The sequence below is a fragment of the Populus alba genome, chromosome 1 (genome assembly GCF_005239225.2).
Source record: "Populus alba chromosome 1, ASM523922v2, whole genome shotgun sequence".
In the NCBI taxonomy this organism is placed as follows: domain Eukaryota; kingdom Viridiplantae; phylum Streptophyta; class Magnoliopsida; order Malpighiales; family Salicaceae; genus Populus; species Populus alba.
Window position 1 is genome coordinate 910,409 of NC_133284.1, and position 25,624 is coordinate 936,032.

The following is a 25,624-nucleotide window of genomic DNA, read 5'->3' on the forward strand; positions in this document are numbered from 1 at the left end:
TTAGAAGAGCAACCAGATTCTTACGTTTTGATAACGACAAACAAAGAACATAGCTAGGACCAAAATCACTAGTTAAACTTGTTCCATGACAATATAACTCGTATGACTTGGTTTTTCATTTGGGGGTTTAAAAAAAGAACCGGTTGGCCCTCCTCCAAAGGTATTGCCCATCTACGTGATCTCATGGTGGGTTTTGTCCACAAAACGCGTTACTCGAATAAAAATAAAATAAAATAATGAAATCTACAAGCTATCTACGCCGGGGCGGAGGGAAGATGATGTGGGATAGTGGGTATCATCAGTTTCTACAAAGCATTTTGGTTCCCATGTGTAGATGAGGTCAGATTAAAGACGTGATCAGAATCACAGTCACAAGAGGCTTATTTGAGGGAATCTGCTAAACCAAATGACATGATCATGAGAAAGAACTGTTCTTTTTTTTGCATGAAAACTCATATTTTTACTTTAGGGACAAAAGAAAATGTCAGTCCATGTTCCTAGGATTCTCTTGTTTGTTCATATTAGTTGAGAGAATCTTCCTACAAGTTGATGTTGCCAAGAAAAATCCTGAGCTTGAAAATGAAACTGGAAAGTTAGAACACATCAAACACCATAAAGAAGAAGCAGAAAGCCTAAAGAAAGAAACAAAACACAACCAGGAAAAGCCAAAACAAACCTGCAGAGTATGAAGAAAAGTTGTTTCCATCACTAATTAGACAAAAACTGGAGGGCAGAAAGCATCATGCAGCAGCCAACATGGAATAAAGCATCTGATAAGTAATTAAGCAATTTCCACAGCTAATTGTGAGTTTGGGTCATGTACATCATCTTTAGCTGTAACCCATGCTTGATCATTTCGATCTGCCTGCGTAGAGACAAACAGCTCACACATCTCTTAAAATGTTCTTGTCTTGCCATTTTTCAACATTTTAAAACTTTTTAGAATATTGATGTGCCCACGATTTTAAAAATTGGAAGCATAATGGCAGCAAGAATCGAATCAGTGCAGTATCTTCCGATCCGCTCATGCAAAAATATAGAGAGCAACATTGAGCTATAAGAGGATACAATATTTTAGTTGGTTTTAGATGCCCTCCTTCCATTCCTAGTCTTCTAACTAAAGCATGATTGTATCAGGATTTATTACGCTGTAGAATTTATAGAAATGTTGCAGGGTGATGTTTGAACTCATAATTGTTAAACTCGGCCGGAGTAACAGGTTGGTTTGAGTGGCCAAACTTGATTTTAATTAGTTGAATCAAACACAATATTGATACGATAAAACTCAGTTCACTCAACTAGATTTATAATAAATTCAGTTGATGCGACCAAACTTGTCCGAATCAACACTAACGCAGCTCTAAGACAAAAAAGCTATTTTAATAATAAAAAATAACACCACAACAAGATATAGTCAATTTAAATTTTAAGTTATCGATATTTAAAATTTAAATTTGAACATGTTTAAATTTCTCTTCTATTTAAGTAGAATTCTAGGCCAACATTATTGGCACGAATACTCGGCAAAGAAGCATCAAAGAAACTGTAAAATATTTTCCTTATAAAACTTTATTGATCAACATCATTACAATTGCATTTCGTCTAGCAATAAAACTTTTCCAATCTATCCAGACATGCCACACAACTGATCAAATTTTTTAAACTCCCCGGGAGATCATCTCCTGGAAGCGTTTAAGCGAGTCTTGGCGTTGAATCTTTAGTTGATGGCGGTAGTTCTTAATGAAAGCATCAGCTTTTTCATTTATATCTTCCCTACCGTCCTCCACAACCAACCAGTTTCGCATCCTGGTTATCCTCCTTTCATCACTTCTCGTGCCATTAATGTTAAGATCATCATGCTTCGCAACTTCTTTATGATGTTCCATTCAGGCTGCTAGGCTTGTCAAGAAGGGTTCTTCTAGCTAGAGAGAAGAGAGGTATAAAGAGAGAGATGTGCTCGGGAAATGAAATTCCTAGTGTGATGGTTAGGGAAAGAGGGCATAATCCTGAATTTATAGGCATAGTAATCTACACTTTGAAGCATGTTTTTGACATGGGTCAAAGCAGAGGAAAAACTCGAACAATTTTTGATAAGAGTGTTCAGATTTGCCTGATAACAAAACGACAAGTGAAAAGAAGCAATTAAAGGGCTGTTTTGATTTAATTATTAGGAAAGTTGCTTGAGAGGGAACCTTTTTTTATTTAATTCCTTTTAGCTTATGCTTTCTATGCTCATGTTTCACGCAGTATTATTTTAAAAATCAATCACCTTGTGAGCTGTGAAGAAGGTGAGGTTAGAGCAAAACCTTTATACTTATTCGAAGGATCTTATGATAGAATTAAGCACAAGCACACAAGCTAATTGAAGAGCCAAGAATTTAATAGAGTTCTTAAATGTGTAATTAAGCTGACTATGAAAAGCAACCTTAAGAGTGGGAGAAAACAGTACTTTAAGGATGTATTTAGCTTAGAGATTAGTTGTAACCTGTCGATTGAATTTCTTAAACCACTTGATCAACTGATGATCGATGCAGAGAAAACCTGTTATGTATAGCGTGGATCAAAAATAAAATTCCAGGTTATAGTACTAAATTATAGAGATAACACGGTCAATATCTTTGTGGGCTCGAGGCAAACTCCCAGCCCAAAATGCTTAGGACTAAGCAGCATGCCTGAATTCATTTCTCACCTCTAATGAACTCGTGCCCAACACTTACCAGGGATATTGTCGGGACCCCATGCAAGTCTCTTATTATTTTATATTGATCCAATACATATTATTTTGAGTTGGATACAGCTCAACATATTATGAAGGTAAAGTTATAATCCAGCCCCTTCTTTTTACAAAATGATAAGATTTATAGGCTATAAATAGACTGTGAATCATTCAACTCAAAGGTTCACAATCTCTTTATTAACAATATTTTTAGCATGAATATTTTCATAGTTTATATATCTAAAATATCATTGTACTTTCTCTCTCAACAAAGTTACTGACTTTACTATCGAAGATTCTCCACATCTATCGAAGGGAACCTTTTGCATATACCAACTACTAGTCGCTTGACTTACCAAGCGTCACTTGCTACTGTAAAGATATCAACGATCCTAATGCTGCCAAGTGTCAGAAGATTAGCAATTAATATTGTTACAAAGCTGTTAGCATTATTTGTTAAAGGAGAATCTGTTAGCATGCATATTTCTCCGTATAGTATCTTCCTATGCTGCATATATAAATAGAGAATAATGAATGTAATAGTTAAGTAAAAGCAAATATACAAAAGTGCTAGAATTCGTCTTCTACTTCTATACTAACAGTTTGATTCTCTGTTCTTCTTCCTTTATACTCTTTGCTCTTTTTCATTTCTATTACATTTCTATATAAATTGCTAATTCCTTCATGGTATCAGAGCTGTGTAACTCTTGATCTTGTGGCCATTGACGTCTAAATTCTGGCTTTATTCTCATCCTTTTCATAAAATTCTTGTGTACTTATTGATGTGCCCATCAGGTATTTGATATATTGCCTAACAGATTCTCTTCTTCAAAAAAACTCCAGTTTTTCTATTACTTCACCGAACATTATAATCTTTAATTTTCTACTTTCTCTTACATTCTACATTCTAAAATGGTGACTAGCTCTCAACTTCATATTATTCAATCTCCTATCACTTCTCTGCTTCCTGCAATCTCTACTGCTATAACAGTGAAACTTGACGATACAAACTATCTCATCTGGCAATTTCAAATGAAAATTCTTCTTGAGAGTCATGGAATTCTAGGATTTGTTGATGGTACCAGAAAATGTCCAAGTCGATTTGATACAGATTCCGATATTGAGGGTGTTGAATCTGATGATCATCAAATTTGGAAAATGCATGACAGAGCACTTATGCAGCTACTTATTGCCACTTTTTCTTCTACTACCATTTCTTATATCATTGGCTGCATCAGCTCTCAGGATATGTGGATTCAATTGCAGGATCGTTTTTCTACAGTAACCAAGGCACGTATCTTTCAGATGAAAAGTGAACTTCAAACTATCAAGAAAGGTTCAGAACCGGTGTCTCAATATCTGCAGAAAATCAAAGATGTCCGTGATCATCTCTCTGCTGTAGGAGTTTATTTTGAAGATGAGGATATTGTGATCTTGGATCTCAATGGCCTTTCCTCTGACTATAACACATTCCGATGTATGGTTCGAGGCAGAGATAATGTGTTATCTCTTAAAGATTTTTGGTCTCAGTTGCTTGCTGAAGAAGCTGCTATTGAGCAGACCCATTCATCTTCTTCATTTGTCTCTGCTATGCATGTTCAGAATCAAGTCTCTCAAGGCAAGGCTCTGGTTCTTGATGAAGGGAATTCTAATCCTCTTTCTTCCACCTTCAAGTTAGCTCCTACTTCTCAATTTTCCTCTGGCTTCCATGGAGGTTTTAACGACTATCCGAGTGGTTTTAATGGTCATAACACTGGTGGTTATTTTCACCACCGAGGCTCTCAGTTTCGGGGTCGCGGTAGAGGCCGCCATACTTTCCCATCTGGCCAACGATATTATCCTGCTCAACACATTCCTGCTCCACCAAGCTCTAATCCTGGTATTCTTGGTTCTGGAATTGATATTACTACTTGCCAAATCTGTGGTAAGAGAGGTCATGTTGCTGCCGATTGTTATCAACGTCACAACCAAACCTCAGCCCCAACCTCTTCTGTTCAATGTCAAATTTGCTAGAAGTTTGGACATTCTGCCATTCAATGTTATCATCGAGGCAACTTCTCCTATCAAGGTCATCCTCCTTCCAACAATCTTAGTGCTATGGTTGCCACCTTTCCTCCACCTCCACCTCCTGAACCATTTTGGGTGGCTGATACTGGCGCCACAACTCATATGACATCTGATTTCTCTCAACTTCAGGAGGCTACTCCTTACTCTGGTCCTAATGCTATTACCATTGCCGGAGGTTCAGGTTTGAGCATATCTAGTACTGGCTCTTCTGTTTTGCCTATTCCGCAATGCTCATTACAATTACACCAAGTGTTGCATGTTCCTAAGCTATCTCAGCATCTACTGTCAGTTTATAGACTGTGTAAAGATAATCATTGTCGATTTATTTGTGATGACTTTGGTTTTTGGATTCAGGACAAATTCACGGGGAATGTCCTCCTCAAGGGACTGTGTAGTCACGGTTTATATCCTATTCCTTTTTCTATTTCTTCTAGTTCCCACACACATTTTCAACTTACCTCTGCTTCCTATCATAAACAATCTTGCTATCTTGGTCAACAGGTTCAAACAGGTCTTTGGCACAAGAGATTTGGTCATCCCTCTAATAGCATCACGTCCACTCTTCTCACTCAGTCTCAGATTCCCTTCACTTCAGATCCTACCACGTCAGTTTGCACCACTTGTTTAGAGGGCAAAATTACCAAGCTTCCTTTTCCATATCCAGCAGTTAAGTCACTTCACCCTTTAAAAATCATACATAGTGATGTTTGGGGTCCTGCACCTGTAATGTCTATTGATGGCTTTAGATATTATGTTAGTTTTGTTGATGAATGTACACGGTATACTTGGATTTTTCCCATGATCAATAAAGGAGAGGTTTATTCTATTTTTGTCCATTTCCATACATTTTTAGTTGCTCAATTTTCTGCCACACTTCGGGTCTTTCAAAGTGATGGAGGTGGTGAATATATTAGCACCAACTTCAAAAACTATCTTCTTACCAAGGGCATTGTTCATCAAATGTCATGTCCCTATACCCTTGAACAAAATGGTCTCGCTGAAAGAAAGCATCGCCATATTGTGGAAACTGTCATCACTTTGTTACAAACTGCCCATCTACCTCTTAAATTTTGGTTTCATGCTTGTGCTACTTCCATCTACTTGATTAATAGATTTCCTTGTAAAATTCTCCAGCTGCAATCTCGTTTTTTCTTGCTGTATGGTTCCTCTCCTGTCATCCATCACTTGCGTGTCTTTGGTTGTGCTTGTTTCCCTTTACTTCGGCCTTATAACACTCATAAACTACAGCCTAAAACTTCCACATGCATCTTTTTGGGCTATGTCAGCCAATATAAAGGTTACATTTGTTTTTCTCTTCATAACAATCGCATCTTTGTCTCTCGTCATGTACTCTTTGATGAATCAGTGTTTCCTTATATTTTTGTGCCTCTGCCAGCAGTATCTCCCTCTCTGCATATGCATGTTGTCTCTCCTTCTTCCCCATCTATCTCTCTTACTAACTCTGTTTTGCCTCTTGTTTCTCCTCATTCTGCATCATTACCTTCTTTGTCCACTGGTATGTCTTCACAGCCCTCATTTGACTTGCACTCCCCTGCCCTTTCTCCTCTTCCCTTGGATCCAAATTTCTACCCTGAGCGATTGTGTGTCGTTCTGCCTCTCTCCCCTATTAATATTCATCCCATGACTACAAGGTCTAAGAATGGCATTTCCAAGAAAAAAAGGCATATTCTGCCACTGTTCAGTCTCTTGATCTTTCACAGGTTGAACCTCGATCATTCAAAATTGCTTCTGCCACTATTGCATGGCAATCAACCATGCAGGAAGAAATTGAGGCCCTTCATGCCCAAGGTACTTGGGACCTTGTTGCTTTGCCACCTGACAGAAATCTTGTTGGCTGTAAATGGGTCTACCGGCTGAAGAAGCATGCTGATGGTTCTATTGCTCGCCATAAGGCTCGGTTAGTGGCTAAGGGGTTTAGTCAAGAGGAGGGTATTGACTATGGAGAAACCTTCAGCCCTGTGGTGAAACCCACCACTGTTCACTTAGTTCTTGCCCTTGCAGCTCACTTTCATTGGTCCTTGCGGCAGCTTGATGTGAAGAATGCATTCTTGCATGGCATTCTTCATGAGGAGGTTTATATGACACAACCTCAGGGCTTTGTTAGTAAGGCTCATCCCTCTGATTTTGTTTGCCGACTGAGGAAGTCTTTGTATGGTCTTAAGCAGGCTCCTCGTGCCTAGAATGAGCGCTTCACAAGTTTTTTACCCAGCTTGGGGTTTCAAGCATCTCTTGCTGATTCCTCTTTATTTGTTCAGCACTCTTCTCATGGCACTCTGCTCTTACTCCTCTATGTTGACGATATCATTCTAATTGGCAGCCATTCCTCCCTTTTTTCATCTGTTATTACCGCTCTGTCTCAAGAATTTGACCTCACAGATTTGGGTCCCTTGCATCATTTTTTGGAGCTGCAGATTTCCTATCTGCCTACTGGATTATTTGTATCTCAAACCAGCTATGTCACTGACTTACTTGCCAGGGTTGATTTGCAGAATTCCAAGTCTTATGCTACTCCTTGTCTTCCTCATCATCACTTGCTCAAGGATGATGGCCAGCCTTATTCTAATCCGCAGCAATACAGGAGCATTATGGGAGCCTTGCAGTATCTCACTTTCACCAGGCCTGATATTGCCTTTTCGGTGAATCAAGCTTGCCAGTTCATGCATAATCCAATGGTTTCTCATGTTGTCGCCGTCAAACGTATTTTACGATATCTCAAAGGTACCCTACATCTTGGCCTTCACTTTCGTCCTGGTCCTCTTCATTTGCAGGCCTACAGTGACGCCGACTCGGCTGGAGATCCTAATGACCATCAGTCTGTCTCTGGTTCTCTTGAGTATTTTGGTTCCAGTCCTATTTCTTGGGCTTCTAAGAAACAACATATTGTTTCTCATCCGTCTACGGAGGCTGAATATCGCACTCTCGCAATCACTGCTGCTGAACTTGCCTGGATTCGTCAGCTCCTATGTGACATTCATATTCCTTTACTTCTTCCACCTTTAATTCATTGTGATAATATTTCTGCTATCTCCCTTGCTTCCAATCTAGTGTTCCATTCCAGGATGAAGCATCTTCAGATTGATTATCATTTTGTGAGAGAGCGGGTTATCATGGGTGATTTACTAGTTCAACATGTCTCCTCTTGTGATCAGTTTGCTGATATCCTCACCAAAGGCCTTTCCATTTCTCTATTTCAGCATCATTGTTCCAATCTCATGTTTGGTTCCTCCCAGCCTGTGATTGAGGGAGCATGTAAAGATATCAACGATCCTAATGCTGCCAAGTGTTAAAAGATTAGCAATTAATATTGTTACAAAGTTGTTAGCATTATTTGTTAAAGGAGAATCTGTTAGCATGCATATTTCTCCGTATAGTATCTTCCTATGCTGCATATATAAATAGAGAATAATGAATGTAATAGTTAAGTAAAAACAAATATACAAAAGTGCTAGAATTCGTCTTCTGCTTCTATACTAACAGTTTGATTCTCTGTTCTTCTTCCTTTATACTCTTTGCTCTTCTTCATTTCTATTACATTTCTATATAAATTGCTAATTCCTTCAGCTACTACCAGATATCTGACTTACCAAATATCACCTTCTACTATTTATCAATCATCTAGCTTTCTGTATCAAATCATCAGATATCTTAACTATAAAAAATAGATAAGTTTACTTGAACTAAGAAATTAGTCAATTATCCAATACTGATATCAACCTTTTTCCTAAAAGATGTTGGATTTTGGGACTCATCACAAAGTATTCATATACATGTCAGAGTATTCAATATCGGATACTGATACTGTAAGACGAAACAAAGAGTTGAAGCAACCAAGCACGAAGCATCAAAGATAGGGTAAAACATATATATATCCTTCACAATAAAACATTATAGATCAACATCATTACATTTAATTTCATTTTATCGTACAATAGAATTTTTCTGATTTATCCTGACATACTACACAACAACTGATCAATTTTTTTTAAGCTCCCCGGGAGATCATCTCCTGGAAGCGCTTAAGCGAATCTTGGCGTTGAATCTTTAGTTGATTGCGGAAGTTCTTAATGAAAGCCTCAGCCTTTTCATTTATATCATCCCAACCGTCCTCCACAACCAACCAGTTTCGCATCCTTGTTTTCCTCCTTCCATCACTTTTCCTGTCATCAATGTTAAGACCATCATGCTTAGCAACTTCTTTATGGCTTTCCATGTAGGCTGCTTGGTTTGTCAAGAAGGGTTCTAGCTAGAGAGAAGAGAGGTATAGAGAGAGAGAGAGATGTGCTTGGGAAATGAAATTCCCTGTGTGATGGTTAGAGAAAGAGAGCATAATCTTGTATATATAGGCGTAGGAATCTACACTTTGAAGCATGTTTTTAACAAGGGTCAAAGCAAAGGAAACTCCAACTGAGGTTTGGCAAGAGTGTTAAGATTTGCTTGATAACAAAATGACAAGTGAAAAGGAAACAATGAGAAGGCATGCTTGATTAAATCATCAGCAAAAGTTGCTCTTATGCTTTTTATCCTCATGTTCCACAAGGTATTATTCGATAATATATATTAATAAAGTAATGTTAAACAATAAAGAATTACCTTGGGAAGAAGACGAGGAAAGAGCAAAACCTTTGTATTTTATAGGAAGGATCCTGTTGTAGAAGCACAAGTTAAACTAGCTAAAAGGCGAGCCAAGAATTTGAATTTGAGTGTTTAGATGTGCAAGTTGACTATGAAGAGCAACCTTATGCTTGTGATTGCCACCCTTTTCTCTTTGTAAGAAAAATAATTGATTAATAATATGTATTTTCGACTTGTCTAGATTTATAATGGATACAGATCTATCAATCTCAGGCCCTGCTGTCTCATAACAAAGGCTGCAGAAATCCACTGCAGACCCAGCACAATATGCTGCCCTTTCTTATACATTGCAGGTCCTGCTTACACGCTAGATAAAGAAAGAATTAGCAAGTTGCTTCCATGTTTGTCCAGGAATCTGGTTCATCAATGTTTGTTTTTGCATCACAACCTATATCTATGTGTTTTTTGAATTATTTTTTTATTTAAAAAGACATAAAATTTATGTTTTTTTTATTGTTTTTTTTATAACTTTGATGTACTAGTAGTAAAAAAACTAAAAATTAATCAAGTACTCACCAACAATACCTAACACTCACCAGCTCCAATTAAATAACTAGAGTTGTTGAGTTCAAGTTAATAAATTATTAAGTCAATTCATAGTTTAGATCACTAGATCAATTCATATTTTTTGACCTAATCAGATTTAACCTTTATCTTCGAAATTTCACAAACCAGTATCTCAAAACATTTTTTTTTTTGGAAAACAGTATTTAAGACATGCCCTGAGGCCTAATCCCCAACAGTTTGAGCTCCTATTTCCTTCATATATAGTTTCTGTGCTTGTGCATATCCAAATCATTGCTCAGCATTAGGTGAGCCCCTGAGGATAAAATAAAACTGTAACAGAAAGCACATAACATTCACAGCATCATAAATGTCGAAGAGCAGCATTTATTTACTAAACGATACAGGACAATCCATATTGCATAAATTTGCTTCCATTTCTCAAAGATATAGATTAAGGTGGAGAGCTTCAATGTTCAAAGTGAGCAGGCAACGCATGAGAGGATTTGGTCTGCTTCCACCTGCAACAAGAACAGGAAACCTTCTTAAGTTGTTGAGAAACTCCATAGAATCTAATTAACTTGTGGCTATTGCATCCATTGGAAGCTGGAACTGCAAAACTTGAAAAAGAAACCAAAATCACATCTCTCATTGGTGACTGTACAGCAATGCGAGTGAGTTTTTGGCCTCCGATTTTCGACATAAATGACATGTTAAATCAATGATTGACTGAAAATTAAATGATTAATAATGAAATTTGGAAAAACAGACATCAGTTGAGGTGGTATAAGAACAATCTTAGCAAACCGTGATCAGATTCTGTCTAGATCATCATGCAGCTTGTCAACACAAACCATAAACTAAGACTCCATTTGTCGACTTTCCTCGCTAGAAAAACATTACAATTACCCTTCCAGGATGCTCAAACTTCTGGATTCATCACAATTCTCGAAATTATACACAACATTGACGGTTGAGAATGTTTTGGAAACAACGTTTGAACGATTTGCTCATTACAAATATTGTTTTCAACTTTCAAATGAACCACCAATAGACATTATAATTGCACATTGAAAGATGATCTAGAAGAGTGATCATCAAATTCTCTGCTGAAACCTAAAAGGAACCCACGGCTCCATATGGATTCCATTATCATCCCTAAATTATCTGGAAACCCCCTAATCACCACTGCTAAATCTGAACCTATAAAACAAAATTCCTCAACTTCAACTTACAATTCCCATCAATCTTCTTTGCAAATTCACTTATAAACCATAATTTAACAGGAGAACTCATCGACTCAAAGTACAAGGAACGAAAAAAACTCAGTCATATCATAACAAAACACATAAAACCCATAAATTCAAACAAGTCAGAAAAATATAAAAACCCTATAGATCACACAACTTTTTACCTTCACATGGACTCCAAATCTGTGATTAGCCCACCAACCTTCTTCTTACAAGCAGGAACATCCTCGAACTGCTTAGCAGGCAACTCCTCGGAAATCGGACCAACAAAGAAACTAATCATACCATCATCAGCCTTACTAACTTCAATCCCAGTAACTGGCAACCAAATAAAAAGCTTCTTTGCTTGAATCCCTGACACATCATGCACAGAACCATAACTCAACTTCCCTTTGATTACTTTATCATAGTACACAACATCATCAAAGTGAACATAATATGGGGTCTTAAGTTTGACTTCGAAAGACCCATCAGATGATGGTAGCGTGTAGGATTCCACGTTGTCTGGGAGTAAGCCACGAGGCAGGCCATATTGAGGAAGAAGATCATGGATGTCTGAGGAGACTAGGGAGAGAGAAAGACGGGATTTCGATAAGAGGAGTAGAGAGAGAAGGTAGAGAGAGAGTACTGCGAGGGTGTTGAAGGAAGCCATTGTCGATGCAGAGAGAGAAGTGAGGTGCTAATGTAAAAGGGTTGTGAAGGGTTGAATAAGAAGGGAAACTTGTGTTCCACGGCTTAGCGGAATTAAATGTTGAAGTGATTAGACCGTTGGATTTTGGACTGTGACGATGAAAAAAAAAAAGTTTTTGAAGAATTCTAAACAGAAATGAAAAAAAAAAATAAAATTGTGTTGCATTTGCATGGTTTCGAGGAATTAAATGTTGTAGTGACTATATTGACGTTGGATCTTGGAGGGTGATAATGACAGATTTTTTGGTGAAGAATTCTACATAAAGCTGATTATAAATTAGTCTATTTATTTTCAATAAGAAAATAACTGAACCCTTTTATCTTATTAAATTATAATTTAGTCCTTTGATTAAATTATTATTTTTTAGCTGTTAAATGGCTTAAAGGAATTAAATGCTGGTTAATAATATATTTTCAACTTCTCTATGTCAAGGCCTTGCGTGAAAGTGAATTCATGAAATAGAGAGAGCCCTCTCTATGATTTATAATGGATACAGGTCTATCAATTTCAGGCCCTGCTGAACACAACAACGGCTGCAGAGATCCGCTGCGGACCCGGCAAAACATGGGATTTTTTTATTAAAAAAATAATAGCACGATAAATGTGAAAATTTGGCATAATAGTATTGTTTCAAAAAGTTTTAATGAAATGGCATAATTTTATCATGTTGCATTTTAAACATATAATATTTAATAAATATTTTTATTTTTAAACAGGACAAGATAGTTGTTATTTTTTAAAATAGTAACATTAATTTAAATATAATGTTTCTGAAGCGTGACATGGTTGAACTCTAATCTTCAGCCTTAATTGGTTAACATGCTAGATCTAATTGTATTAGCTAATCAATTCTTTCACACACATGAAAATCATAATTTTATGAAGTTTTTCTTTCAAATATGTTTCATGAGTCAAAATTGTTTTTGTTCAACTTATAAACTTAAAAATAGACCTCAATTAAAATGTTAAAAAGTTATTATTTACACAATAATAGATGATTTTGAATAGTTATATATAAGTCTGCTACAACTAAATGAAAATTTATCTCAAATAGATTACGCAAATATCTAGTACATGCATTTATGGACCAGTAACATAGATCTAAGTTTAAAAAGAGATCTGATTAGAATAATAGTTCAAAAAAATCATAACTTTTGATTTGATTATTGGATCACGCTCAAAATTTTACAAGAATTTTCAAATTTTGTTTTTCTTTTTTTATAGTAGTCACTGTGTCGTTATGTGTACCATAGAATATTTAGAAATCTAGAATTTTTAGAAATTAAAAATCTTGTAAAAGACATCCAGTTTTGGCAATTTAAGATTTTTCTAGTTATTTTTAAAATCAATTAACTAATTTTAAGTCGGTTAAATTTAAGAGTGAGTAAAAAAACCGAAAAACCGATTTAACCGAGAAAACAAAAAAAAATTAACCGAAAAAAACTGAACTGGTAAAAACCGATTGAACCGGTTAAAATATTTAGAAAAATGTCTGGTTCGGTTCGGTTTCCGGTTTTGGTGTGCCTGAACCGGCCAACCCGAATTAAACCGAACCGGTTCGGTTTAAAAATGAAAAAAATAAAAAAAGTAATAAACCAAGCGCGAGCCACCCCTCCCATTAGCCAACAACCCTAGCAGACCTTTATCATTTCTTTCCCTTGCACACAACTTCCATCTCCCCTCCCATTAAGTCTTTGAATGCTTTTACATTGAAGGGTCCTTTCATTCACAACCTCAATGCTCTCTTTGTCTCTCATCTCTCAACGTGAAGGAAAAGTAAAAATTACATGTAAAGCTTTAATATTTCCTTTCAACATTTGAGTAAAATTTATCTTTTTCTCTTCTAATCTTCCATGCTTTATGTCTCTCATCTCTCAAACTTGCCATGTCAGAGATGAATCGCTGATGATTCTTCCATTGATTTACTTGATTCTCCTTCATAGATCATAGCTTTTAACAGATCCCACCTTGATTGCCAGAGAAGGATTATTTTGGGTCTAGAAACTAAAGAGTGTCTACAAAAATCAATAATTGCTAAGAATTGATACTGTTTTTTTGCAATTATTTTTTTCTTTGCAAGAAGTTATAACAAAGAGAACAACGTTGTTGATTCTTAGAGGATGACATCTTGGCATTGCAGTTCGGTTTGAACTGGTTTGAAAGGGAAAAAAATCAAACCAAACCAAAAGTAATTGGTTTGAACCGATTTTCAGTTTGGTTCAGTTCAAAACTAAAAAAAAAAAAAAAAAAACAATTTGGTTGTTTATTTTGATCCAAAACCAGATTAAACTGAAAATGCTCAGCTATTAAATTATCCTATTTCACCAGAAAAAAATTTACTTCTATGTCGTGCTTATCGCACAATTTATCCGAAAATATGTTGCCCTTTCTTGACATAAAAGCATAAAAGAGAATTAGCGAGTTGCCTTCCATGTTTGTTAGCCACACTGGACAATTCAAAACCATCAAGTCACACGTATTTCGCATTCAAATTAAAACCTAGCTCAAAGAATCTCAAGTTTGCCTCCCTCTCACTCGCTAAGATTAAATTTACCCTTACGTTTCATACGAGGACAATGCGATTAATGAGAATTATCCCAATAGTTTGAACAACTATTTCATCCATAGTTTCTGTATTTATGCATATCCAAATCATTGCTCGGCATAAGGTGAGTCCCTGAGCAGAAATATTGAAGAGCAGCATTTATTTACAATCCATATTACATAAATTTGACAATTTCTCAAAGATGTAGATTAAGCTGGAGAACTTCAAAGTTCAGAGTGAGCAGGCAACGCAAGCGAAGATTTGGTCTGCTTCCACCTGCAACAAGAGCATGAAACCTTTTTTAGTCCTTGAAAAACTTCACAGAATGTGACTTGTAATATTATAACTTTCGGTTATTGCATCCATTGGAAGTCGGAACTGCAAAACTTCTAAAAGAAACCAAAATCACATCTCTCATTGTTGATTGTATAGCAATATAAGTTTTTGGCCTCCGATTTTCGACATAAATGACATATTAGATCAATAGATGATTGAAATTAAATAATTATTGATGAAATTTGGAAAAACTGGCATCGGTTGAGGTGGTATGCGAACAATATTAGCAAAACGAGATCAGATTCTATCTAGATCATCATGCAGCTTGTCAACACAAACCATAAACTAAGAATCCATTGACGACTTTCTTCGCTAGAAAAACATTACAATTCCCCTTCGAGGATGCTCAAACTTCTGGATTCATCACAATTCTCGAAATTAAACACAACTTTGATGGTTGAGAATGTTTTGGAAAAGAGGAAGCAACACCCCTTCCTGCTTTCAAGTGTCAACCACCAATAGAAATTACAATTGCACATTGAAAGATTTGCTGATTGACATTGTTTTCTAAAAAGTTTGCTCAATGAAAACTCCAAACCTTGTGTAGGTTGTTAATGGTCCTAATACACCAAGCTAAAAGAACCATTTCCCCTCCCTCCCTTGTTACAAGCATCAAGCTTCTTTGTTTCCTCCAGTTTCATGCTAATTTCTGCTCGCAACTTTGTGCGAGTCGCACGTTACTGCAAGTATAGAAAGGGGTCGATTCTTCTAAAAACCATTTCTTGCAATCTCACCAAAAACTCTTAACAAGGCTGATAACAAGGTACAATCAATGTCAATCAAATGCTTGAAACTCTTAACCACCTATTGGTCCCAAAACCAAACCACACCTACTACTACAAAGCTTCTACAATTTACTTTCAGAGCGAGTGACAGCGGATATAAGGTAGAATACGTGACCATCACTTTTTTTTTTTATTGGAAACAAGAAGGAATCCACGCATGACTCTGTAAGAAATTCATTGATGATGCCTGAATCTCTAGCTAAATTATTAACTTCTAAATCGAAATTCGACAACTTTAACTAATAGGTTCATAAAATTATATCCTATCTATAAGTCCCAAAATCTAATCAGACCAACGACAAGAAAGCTTCTAAATTTCCTTTTAGAATAAGCGATCATCAAACTGTCTGCTGAAACCTAAAAGGAACCCACGGCTCCATGTGGATTTTGATCATCCCTAAATTATCTGGGAACCCCCTAATCACCACTGCTAAATCTAACCTCTAAACAAAAATTCCTTAGCTTTAACTTACAATTCCCATCAATTCTCAATAAACTCAAGCATCTCGAAACAAACATAGAACCCATAAATTTAAACAATTCAGAGAAATAAAATCCTATAGATCACAACGTTTTACCTTCACATCGACTCCAAATATGTCCTTAGCCCACCAACCTTCTTCTTACAAGCAGGAACATCCTCGAACTGCTTAGCAGGCAACTCCTCGGAAATCGGGCCAACAAAGAAACTAATCATACCATCATCAGCCTTGCTAACTTCAATCCCAGTAACTGGCAACCAAACAAAGAGCTTCTTTGCTTGAATCCCTGACACGTCATGCACAGAGCCATAACTCATCTTCCCTTTGATTACTTTATCATAGTACACAACATCATCAAAGTGAACATAACACGGGGTCTTAAGTTTGACTTCAAAAGACCCATCAGATGATGGTAGAGTGAAGGATTCCACGTTGTCTGGGAGTAAGCCACGTGGCAGGCCATACTGAGGAAGAAGATCATGGATATCTGAGGTGGTTAGGGAGAGAGAAAGACGGGTTTTTGATAAGAGGAGTAGAGAGAGAAGGTAGAGAGAGAGAGTGAGGATGTTGAAGGAAGCCATTGTCAATGCAGAGAGACAGAGAGAGAAGTGATGGTGGTAATTTAAGAGGGTTGTGATGGGTAGAATGGGAAGAGAAATCTGTGTAGCGTGGCTTCGAGGAATTATATATACTCTCTTTTTTTTCCCGAGTTCCAATCCTCACAAAATTTTGAACGCATGATAATAATACAAGAGTTGCGTCTTTAAAATTATTTGAATAAGAAATTTAATCTCCATTGACGTATAAATTGATCCGATAATATCTCTTCTCATCGAATAATTATATATATAAAAGAAAAACAAATAGTTTTGAACTATGAAAATTAAAACGGGATGAAATGGGAGTTGACTGTATATGGAGGATCAATGGACCTCTCTTGTGAAGAGAAACCAAATTCATTGTATGAAAAGGTCAGATGTATCCATCTTTTCTTTATTTAATACTTTATGAAAGTTCTGCATCTGATTACTTAAGTTGCTCTTATCAATACTCCACCGATTCGATTCCTTCAAGAGACACGGAAATTACCTTCCATGCTAAAAAAAAAGAAGAAGCTAACAGTGAAGCTCTTTCTTATTTAATTCAGCCCTTTTTTCTTTTATTTTTCTTCTCAGTTTTCTTCTTTGATTTTTTTTAACTGTTTTCTAGATTATTTTTAGACATTGAGTTACATTAAAATAATTTTTTATATTATTTAATTTTAAATCTAGATTAGATCAAAAGTAAATTGAATAGGTTTGTTTTTGTGTTCATCTTTTATTTTTGGACATGTTAGGTTATATCATGATAACTCCTACATGATTTTAAAAAGTTAATTCGAAAAGTTCTTTTTACCAATTTTATCTTTAATTTATTTTTTTTATTTATCTTAGTTATTTTTAAACCGGTCAAATTAATTATATCATATCAAATCAATTCTCTAACCGTTTAAACTTAAATTCAAGCTATGTAAAAAATCAAAAAAAAAAAATTTAATGCTGATTTGAGTTAAGTTTAATAATAATCTCAATCATCTAAATATTTTTATTACATTACAAAGAAAAAACTTGATCAACAGTACAAAGTCAGTACATGGGCTAGCAAACTAGTAACCTGCCAAAAAATTATGAACGGTTTCACCAGAAAACACATCATCCTAAAAGATTTCAATGGTAATTAACCATCACAGCATAGCATTCAGGATATATTTGGATTTTCTTTACCATCCAGGTAGATAAAGGCAGCTACTTTGAAGTGCCTGGTACAAGAGGCAATGCACCTGCCCTCCTCGGAAGTGCCACGTCCAGAGCTCGGCGGTGTGGGGCATGAACAGGACTAGATGGAGCAGTCACGACAGACACGACTGCCTCTAGCAATCCCCTTAGGAAGTTTAGTCATAAACAGCATAAAAAATCATCCATATATGACCTGTCCTAGCTAGTTATTAGTTTAGAACTAGGGCACATGAATTGAGCACAAACATCCAATCCAGAATCACAAAATCATAATCTAAAGTAGTTCCTTCTTATTACTTCCAATAGGCGGGGTTCAGACACTTGATGTTACATTTGGAACTTGTCCAGGTACATATATACATACAGCATTCTCTTCTTATTGATGTTCATAAAGCTCAATAAGAAGAGGGATACTCCACAGCTAGTTTACATGAGACTCTGCCAGACTCTAGGTTGTGAGTTGAGAGATAAAACACTAAAACTAGAACGCTAATTACTTGGATATCGAGCTCCCTCGGCTACATTTCCATACAGCAGAAGGGCTGGTTGTATCTACTCTGTGAGGAGCATCTGAACATCGCCATCTGGAGCTGGGAGCTGGGAATTGTGGGGAAAAAAGAGAGCAAACACCTTAGGATAATTTCAAATAAGGGAAACAGAAGTTCTCAAGAACTAATCACTAATATTACCAAGTAGAATATAGCATTTTGCAAGCACATGCATTAATTTCATAATTTATACACCAATAGAGATAACACTGGAAAAATTAACGTTTGCAAGCCACAAAGGAAGCTTAGCCAATCAATTACTGAAAGAGCGGAAATTCAAACAACCATCAATTGGAATGGAAAAAGAATTCCTCCCCGTCGATAAGCCCTGCCGGTTTAACATCATGATCAACAAACAGCTAACAATTTTCCGTAGCGTGAGGTCCTCATTGATTATTGAACTTTCTAGCACATAAAGATCCAATAAATCTGGAAAAATTAGGCATCCACCTAAAAGCTCAAAAGTCACCTTCTTTAAAAGCAAAATCATTCTAAAAGTTCCACATCTACTTCCTCCTCTTCTTGCGATACTAGTAAGAGGAGGGTTGACTTTCAATCACAGACAACAATCTATGAATGAACAATTCAACTTTCCTTCTGTCAATCTTGTAGTATATTCTATGAATTCAATCTCAACGAAATTCCAATCAAACACCAAAACAAAATAACAAGCATCTAATAGGGGAACCACAAAAAATCCAGGACAAAATTAAGAACAGGACACAAACAAAAACAACAGTAACAAACCACAAATTCCTAATAAGGAAGTTTTTTTTTTTTTCCAAAGTAAATATTGATCAAACAAAACAAGTAAATACCTCGAGAAACTGCTTCCACAGTCCACGACAAGACCCAGAGGAGACACCAGCACGGCAAGAATGTACGGTCTTAAACTGATCAGCATCAAGCTTCTTATTAATCCACCCAACTTGAAAATAAATCGAATCAGACGGTGGTAAATCAACCTTGATCTCATCAACATCGAGCCAAAGTAAGAACTTTTGAACCTGAATCCCCTTCAAATTTGTGATAGACCCATAACCCAATTTCCCAGTTATTTTCTTCTCATAAGAGACCAAGTAATCAAATTCAACATAACATTCCTTCTCTAGATAGACAGTAAAGTTACCATCATCAGAAAGGCTGTAACTTTTAACTGTGTTAGGTAATATACCACTTGGGAGGCCAAATTTTGGCAAGATTTCAAAGACCGTAGGAGGAGGGTCTTGTGAAAGAGTGGTTTTTGAGAGAGAAAAGAAGAGAATTAGAGGTAAAAGAGTGATACCCAGATGAGAATTTGCCATGAATTTTAGTTTCCCTTGATGGGTTTTGGATTAAGGGGAGCAAGAAGATGGAGGTTTCTTTGAAGAAAAAGAGGCGTTGTGTTTCCAAGGATGTTGGGGGCCTGGACCTGGAGAGTTGTATCATGTCTCTGGATTTCGTCTTGAAGATTTTTATATTAAAAAAACAGATATTTCACCGCGCTTAGCCGCGTGAAGGAAAAAAAAAAAACTAAATATGTAAGTTTTTAAATGTGTTTTTTTTAATATATAATTATAAATAAAAAAATTATGTAATTATTTTAATTAAATACATTAAGAACTATCTATAACAATAAATAGAAAAAGAATAAAATATTAACGTATTTATTCAACTTGACTCGTTGCAGATCGAATAGTTTTTTTTCTGGTATAAAAAAAATTAATATGTAGATTTTATTAACGTATTTTTTATATCAATAAAAAAAATATAACCATGAATCAAAATATTAATGTTTACATGTTAAATATAATAAAGATCATATGTTTTAGCAAAAATAATTAAGATTTTAAGTTAATTTTTAGTGTAACAATAAAATAAAACAATGTTGTAATTGCTAATAATGAAACAACTTTTTTTTAGTCTTTATATAATAATATTTTAAAAAATATATATTTTTTTAAAAAAATTATAAGATAATAAAGATAAGAACAAAAGGAATGGTATAAATAGACTAAGTGTGGAGTGATAAATATTCAAAGTGTAAAAAATAAAAAAAAATTTAAAAAAGTAAAAAACTAAAAAAATAAAGATAAGAAAAAAAAAGTAATAAATAGATCAAATATAAAATGATAAAGATATCAAGTATTAAAAAAAATACATGAAAACCTAAAAAAAACTAAAAATCATAATTTTATTACTGCTATATAGTAAAAAAATAGCGAAATTTTATAATTATTTTATTTTTACCGAAAAACATCATTTTTTTAGTGTATATATAATGAAATTACTTTTTATTGTTGTTGTTATTATTATTATTTTGTTTTTTTTATGATTTTTAAATTAAAATATTATAGGAGAAAACACAGAGAAAATTTTATTCTCTAAGTATTAAATTGTTATTAACAATATCTTTAAAACTGCTTTGAAATTTGTTTTAATGAAAATCGATGTACAAAATATTTAGAGGACTCTTACAATATTCGAGCTTTGACCAGAAAGAGAGGAAAAAGAAAAAAGAGAGATTTTTTTTAATTAATTTTTAATAAAATAAAATATAATTTTATCTCTTCTTTTTTATATTTATTTTTTTTATTCAAACACCATGAAATTTTTCTATATTGAACGCAAGGAGGTGAGATTTAGGTTAGAAAAACACAAGTGGAAGTGATTGGATGGACAAGTTTTGGTTTTGTTGGTGGAGAAAGATGCACGTATCCTATCTCTTGGATTTTATTGACAACCTTCACTTCTATCTTGAAGCTATCTTCATTAGAAGTCTTTTAAAATATATATATATATATATATATATTCTTGATGGGAACGGTTGTTGGCTTCTTTTGAAATAAATACACAGAAGAGGTAAGAGAGCACGTGGCCAAGCACAGAATATTGATTTATCTTGGATTATCGATAAGCTCTAGATTGTACCAACTTTGAAGTAATCGATTTTTACAATAAAAAAGCAATTGTAATAAGGAGAAATTACTTTTAACCTCTTACTTTTCTTTTATTTTTTAAAGAATTATGGTATGTTCTCTAATTTATTAAAATGCTTTATATCCTGATTAACCCAACCTACAATGATCTTATATCTTAAATAACCTAATCAAATATATAATAAATAAAAAAAATATATCAAAAATTTTATAATATTATTGGTGAATTAGAGGTTAAAAATGCATAAACAGTTGTTTCTAAATCTCATAATCACGCTCTAATCCATCTTCGAAAATTGTCTTCTTCTAGCTAGATCGTTGGTGGACCTTAACTTGCAAAACGCTCGCGAGTCAAGTGAGGTAGGTGGTGGGAGGATGTGTACAATTAATGATTGTACTCTACTCTACAGGTCGCAGGGGCATGGCAGTGAGGGTCCACCACACATTTTGTTTTATTAGTCTCCCTGTCCCGGGGGTTGTGCTTGAAAGCTTTTAGATTGATACGATAGTGTTCATAATAAATTTAAAAATATAACAAATAAAAGCTTTTAGATCTAAATTTCAAGCCAGCTAAGTGTTAGGGTATGAGAGCGTGTTAAGTAGTTGGGTAATGTTCTTTTGATTGTTTTTTAAATAATATTTTATGTTGAATTATATATTAAAATTTTTTTTATATTTTAAAAATTATTTTTAATATCAGTACATTAAAATAATTTTAAAATAATAAAAATATATTAATTTAAAGTTAATAAAAATTTTTTTAAAAAAAAAACGCTTTTTAAAACGTAGAAACAAACAAACTCTAAATATTACAAGTTGAAAAATTAACAAAAAAAACTAAAAAAAAATATTGCTTTTATTATTTAATACCTTATAAAATACTATTCATTGTAATGATTTTTTTTTAGTTTTTTTAATCTATTTTTTTCCTAACTTTATTATTTGATTTATTATATATTAAATTTTATTATTTTATATATATATATATATATATATATAATTAAATATTATGATCTGAGTTGAGTTTGATAACTTCACTGACAGATGCATTAATCTAAAGGGCCAAATTAGAAACAACCATCCTTGTTGCTTGAGTAACATGCATTGAACCAGGCTAGTATAGGCCGAGCCCTTTTCCTGTGCCCTATAGCGGTAGTTGTTGATGGGCCCTCATACCTTATTGAGTAGGCCCATGGCTCCATCTTTGTACTTAAACACCATGGTATAAAGGAAACAGGAGAAGATAAAAAAAAAAAAAAAATTGGACCACAAGTAGGGATGGACAAGAGGTCCAATTAGTGGATTAGATGGCCTGGCATGACATGACATGACATGTATTGACATCCACAAAAAGGGAGCCACATTAATGCCTTTGGTAAATGAACTTGGGCGATTGGCTTCCATCATATGATAAAATTGTCGACGCGATGAACTGTAGCTACACCCATTGCTATAAAGTATAGGGGACAAAACATACATGGATCATGTGCCTGAATATGCCCTAAAGAACATAGAAGGATGTATATAATATAGTTATATTAGATTAAATGCTGATTATAATCATCTGCCTCGTTTTATTGAATCGAACTATAATACGCAGCATTAATCAAACCTCAAGCTAATCATTTCATCTTCTATGCATGGATCAATCTATATGAAACTTACAGGTAACCAATCCCTCGTCAAAGTTGTTGCCATCATGATGTAAATTTAATCCAGACCATCATAGATATTTATTAATTTTTTAAGTTAGCTTACCAGTATTTCAACTAATCTTATATATTTTAAAATTAATAATTATATAAATCTTTAAAAACTTTAAGATTTATAAGACTCCAATCAATAATCTCTACGAAGCAAACCTAGAGTTTGATCAGTTAAACTGTATCATTTAAGATTCCATCAACTTCATTTTATTTGATAGCTTCATCATTACTAGATTGCATTTTATTAATGTCCCATGACATAAGTAACAAAAACATGTTTAGTTTAGTTGGAGTAAGATACATGTATGTTGGACAGATGTGGACTGGATTTTTGTCTTTCAAAACATAATGACAGGGAAATATACTTCCTCTGTTTTTTCCTCTTCGTCTCGAAAACGTGTATGCATAAACCATCACTAGTCTCTTGTGCTTTAGATGGCAGCAGTAGTAATAATAATCCATTTTTATATTTCTTTTGTCTGTCTCCATGCCCATGAATCTGTCATGAAGCAGTACAAGGTCATGTACATGGAGCCATTTTCCCCATCACAAGCGCACCCATTTTTGGTTCTATGTTTCTATATAGAAAAAGTTGGACAGCTCCGTACATTGCCTTTAGATACAATGAACACAGCGAACATACATGCCTGTTTAGCATTGCGGTCAAACCTGTTTTTTAAAAAATTTCAAAATTTTTTTTTTTTATTAAAATTGAGTGTGGTTTGTACTTTTTGAATCGTTTTGATGTGCTGATATCAAAAATAATTTTTAAAAAATAAAAAAACATTATTAACATGTTTTTCGACACGAAAAGCTATTTGAAAAATAACCACTACCACACTCCAAAATACCTTTGATGCTTGCAGGCCGCCATAGTACTAAACATTCCAACAATGGATAAGCAGGCACTGTATTTTGATGGGAGGCTTTTTTAGATATATATATACACGCCATAAGTTTAAATCATTCCACTGAAAACTCTCAATTGAAACGATTACAATTTTTAACTTTTCTAACCAGAATCATAGTTATTGCAATGATAAACTACTCGAAAGTTGATCGGAGAACAAAATAATAATCCAATCATCACTCAACACCTGCAGCTGGTCTGGAAAACTTTAAATGACCCTTATCTTTACAGAGCGAACATTAGTAGATCCAGAGCACTGAATGCGAGAATTGATGGTTCAAGCCAAGTTTCTTGAAATAATGGAAAGGGCACAAACTTTAATGAAATGATCTGCTCCTCATAACATTTCCATCTAATCCATGTTCCCCTTTAATAACTATGACAGTTGGAAATATAATGGCGAGAGTGTGAGACACAGAAGATAGAGAGAATTAATTAATTAATTAATTAATTAATTTCTTCCAAAACAGAAGGATCAGAAGAGACAACAGAGATAGTAGAAAACTTTCCATAAATTGAGTTACATATATTTAATGAACATATTTAGGGAGATCATTTTTTCATAGCCACGCATAGAATACCTATGATCAGACACCAAAAGATTTGAAAGTCCATAGTAATAATCCACACAGAACCTCTGCTGCTACAAGCCATCTGTTTGCTGGCCTCTCAGCACCACTCTTTTCTGCAGCAGTGCTTGATTTACCGCCAGTTGAGTTCGCTTTTAAAGAAAACAAACAAGGAATCAAAAGGGCTGGACAGCAACACCAAATATAATCTAGAACAAGCTTAAATCTTAGCAACCAAGCCATAAATATGCATGTCTAAGTCCAGGACTAGAGGCATTTACCACTGGCAACTGGGGCAGCAACACTTCCTCCGGTGAGGTTGGCAAATCCTGCAAATACCTTCGCATCCGGTGAGCCAGCAGGCAGGTGCAGAATATCTGAAAAAGGAAAAAAAAAAAAAAAACACTCAATAGGGCACTTCAAATTTCTGATTCTAGTTCAATGGGCAGTATCCATGAGTTCTTGTGGGCTTACCGATGCAGTTTGTGACATTAACTGGCGCATGGCACAAGCTAGGAAGTTTAGCAACAAGACTAACATTGAACTTGATTCCAAGATCAGGGTTGTCGCGATCTTTAATGAGGACACAGAGACATTTCACACTCTTACCTAACGCTTGTTTAAGCCCACTACAGCAATCTATGGTGGGTGCTTTAGCATCGCCACCAACATATGGAAGACATGTGGCTAGACCTACTAGCTGGTCTGCACACTCTGTTCTATCTTGCTGGAAGTCTGATCGTGCAGTACCAACCAGCATTAACAGCACCAAGATGTATGGAATTGCTGAAGCAGTCACAACACCCTCTGAGCCCATTTTCTGAGAGAGGAGTATTTGGCCTTGAAAGAAACGAAAAGACACCTCAAAAGCTAATCTTTTTCTTGCTTAGCTTGTGATCGCTTCTCTCAATATAAAGGATGCGAAGGGTAGGTGGTACATGGTGTGGTGACAAGAAATAATAATAATGCTAGGAGTGACCATGAAATTTACAAGTAGAATTCACATGGTATTTGTCATGATGTAGACAAGCATTGTGTGCTTTCAAATGGATCCCGTCCATTGTTATAATATGGATCAAAAGGTGCCCGTTCATACTTCACTTGGGCTGGATTTCATGGTGAATTAGACTGGGTGTTGACTTATCGATTCTGCATATTATCCCGTGATT

At 35.0% G+C, this 25,624-nt stretch overlaps 3 protein-coding genes, 1 long non-coding RNA gene and 1 other non-coding gene across 6 annotated transcripts; 1 reads left to right on the plus strand and 4 right to left on the minus strand.

Moving 5' to 3' along the window:
* The first annotated feature begins 3,628 nt into the window (after positions 1-3,628).
* LOC140954662 (uncharacterized) lies at positions 3,629-8,091 on the plus strand. The gene is made up of 6 exons (XM_073405050.1): positions 3,629-4,640; positions 4,767-5,067; positions 5,138-5,183; positions 5,285-5,506; positions 6,505-6,969; positions 7,060-8,091. Exons 1-6 carry the CDS (start codon positions 3,629-3,631, stop codon positions 8,089-8,091), a joined length of 3,078 nt encoding a protein of 1,025 aa, XP_073261151.1.
* Positions 8,092-10,257: 2,166 nt separating this feature from the next.
* LOC118049774 (uncharacterized) lies at positions 10,258-12,038 on the minus strand. Its single transcript, XR_012170638.1, has 2 exons — positions 11,355-12,038; positions 10,258-10,461 (listed from the first exon to the last, which is right to left on the minus strand). It is a non-coding gene; the product is annotated as an uncharacterized protein (transcript).
* Positions 12,039-14,463: 2,425 nt separating this feature from the next.
* On the minus strand, positions 14,464-17,380 carry LOC118049773 (uncharacterized). Its single transcript, XR_012169846.1, has 2 exons — positions 16,126-17,380; positions 14,464-14,702 (listed from the first exon to the last, which is right to left on the minus strand). It is a non-coding gene; the product is annotated as an uncharacterized lncRNA (long non-coding RNA).
* Positions 17,381-18,074: 694 nt separating this feature from the next.
* LOC118049772 (uncharacterized) lies at positions 18,075-19,787 on the minus strand. Its single transcript, XM_035059880.2, has 2 exons — positions 19,171-19,787; positions 18,075-18,401 (listed from the first exon to the last, which is right to left on the minus strand). The coding sequence occupies exons 1-2, from the start codon at positions 19,654-19,656 to the stop codon at positions 18,357-18,359; spliced, it is 531 nt and encodes a 176-aa protein (XP_034915771.1). The 5' UTR covers positions 19,657-19,787; the 3' UTR covers positions 18,075-18,356.
* Positions 19,788-23,929: 4,142 nt separating this feature from the next.
* On the minus strand, positions 23,930-25,392 carry LOC118049771 (non-specific lipid transfer protein GPI-anchored 6). Of its 2 annotated transcripts, XM_035059879.2 has the most exons (4): positions 24,930-25,392; positions 24,737-24,832; positions 24,468-24,607; positions 23,930-24,262 (listed from the first exon to the last, which is right to left on the minus strand). In XM_035059879.2, exons 1-3 carry the CDS (start codon positions 25,270-25,272, stop codon positions 24,474-24,476), a joined length of 573 nt encoding a protein of 190 aa, XP_034915770.1. In that variant the 5' UTR covers positions 25,273-25,392; the 3' UTR covers positions 23,930-24,262; positions 24,468-24,473. The 2 variants fall into 2 exon arrangements, with proteins under 2 accessions (XP_034915770.1, XP_034915769.1); XM_035059878.2 differs by lacking the exon at positions 23,930-24,262 and having other exon boundaries at positions 24,381-24,607; positions 24,930-25,390.
* Positions 25,393-25,624: the final 232 nt, after the last annotated feature.

Coding starts and splice junctions, on each gene's coding strand:
- LOC140954662 (XM_073405050.1), top strand. CDS start 3,629: ATGGTGACTAGCTCTCAACTTCATATTATTCAATCTCCTATCACTTCT. Junction 4,641..4,766: donor TACTACTTGCCAAATCTGTG/GTAAGAGAGGTC, acceptor GTTATCATCGAG/GCAACTTCTCCTATCAAGGT. Junction 5,184..5,284: donor CAAGGGACTGTGTAGTCACG/GTTTATATCCTA, acceptor CTTGGTCAACAG/GTTCAAACAGGTCTTTGGCA.
- LOC118049772 (XM_035059880.2), bottom strand. CDS start 19,656: ATGGCAAATTCTCATCTGGGTATCACTCTTTTACCTCTAATTCTCTTC. Junction 18,402..19,170: donor TGTGGAAGCAGTTTCTCGAG/GTATTTACTTGT, acceptor CACAATTCCCAG/CTCCCAGCTCCAGATGGCGA.
- LOC118049771 (XM_035059879.2), bottom strand. CDS start 25,272: ATGGGCTCAGAGGGTGTTGTGACTGCTTCAGCAATTCCATACATCTTG. Junction 24,833..24,929: donor TAATGTCACAAACTGCATCG/GTAAGCCCACAA, acceptor TTCCTTTTTCAG/ATATTCTGCACCTGCCTGCT. Junction 24,608..24,736: donor TGCTGCCCCAGTTGCCAGTG/GTAAATGCCTCT, acceptor TTTCTTTAAAAG/CGAACTCAACTGGCGGTAAA.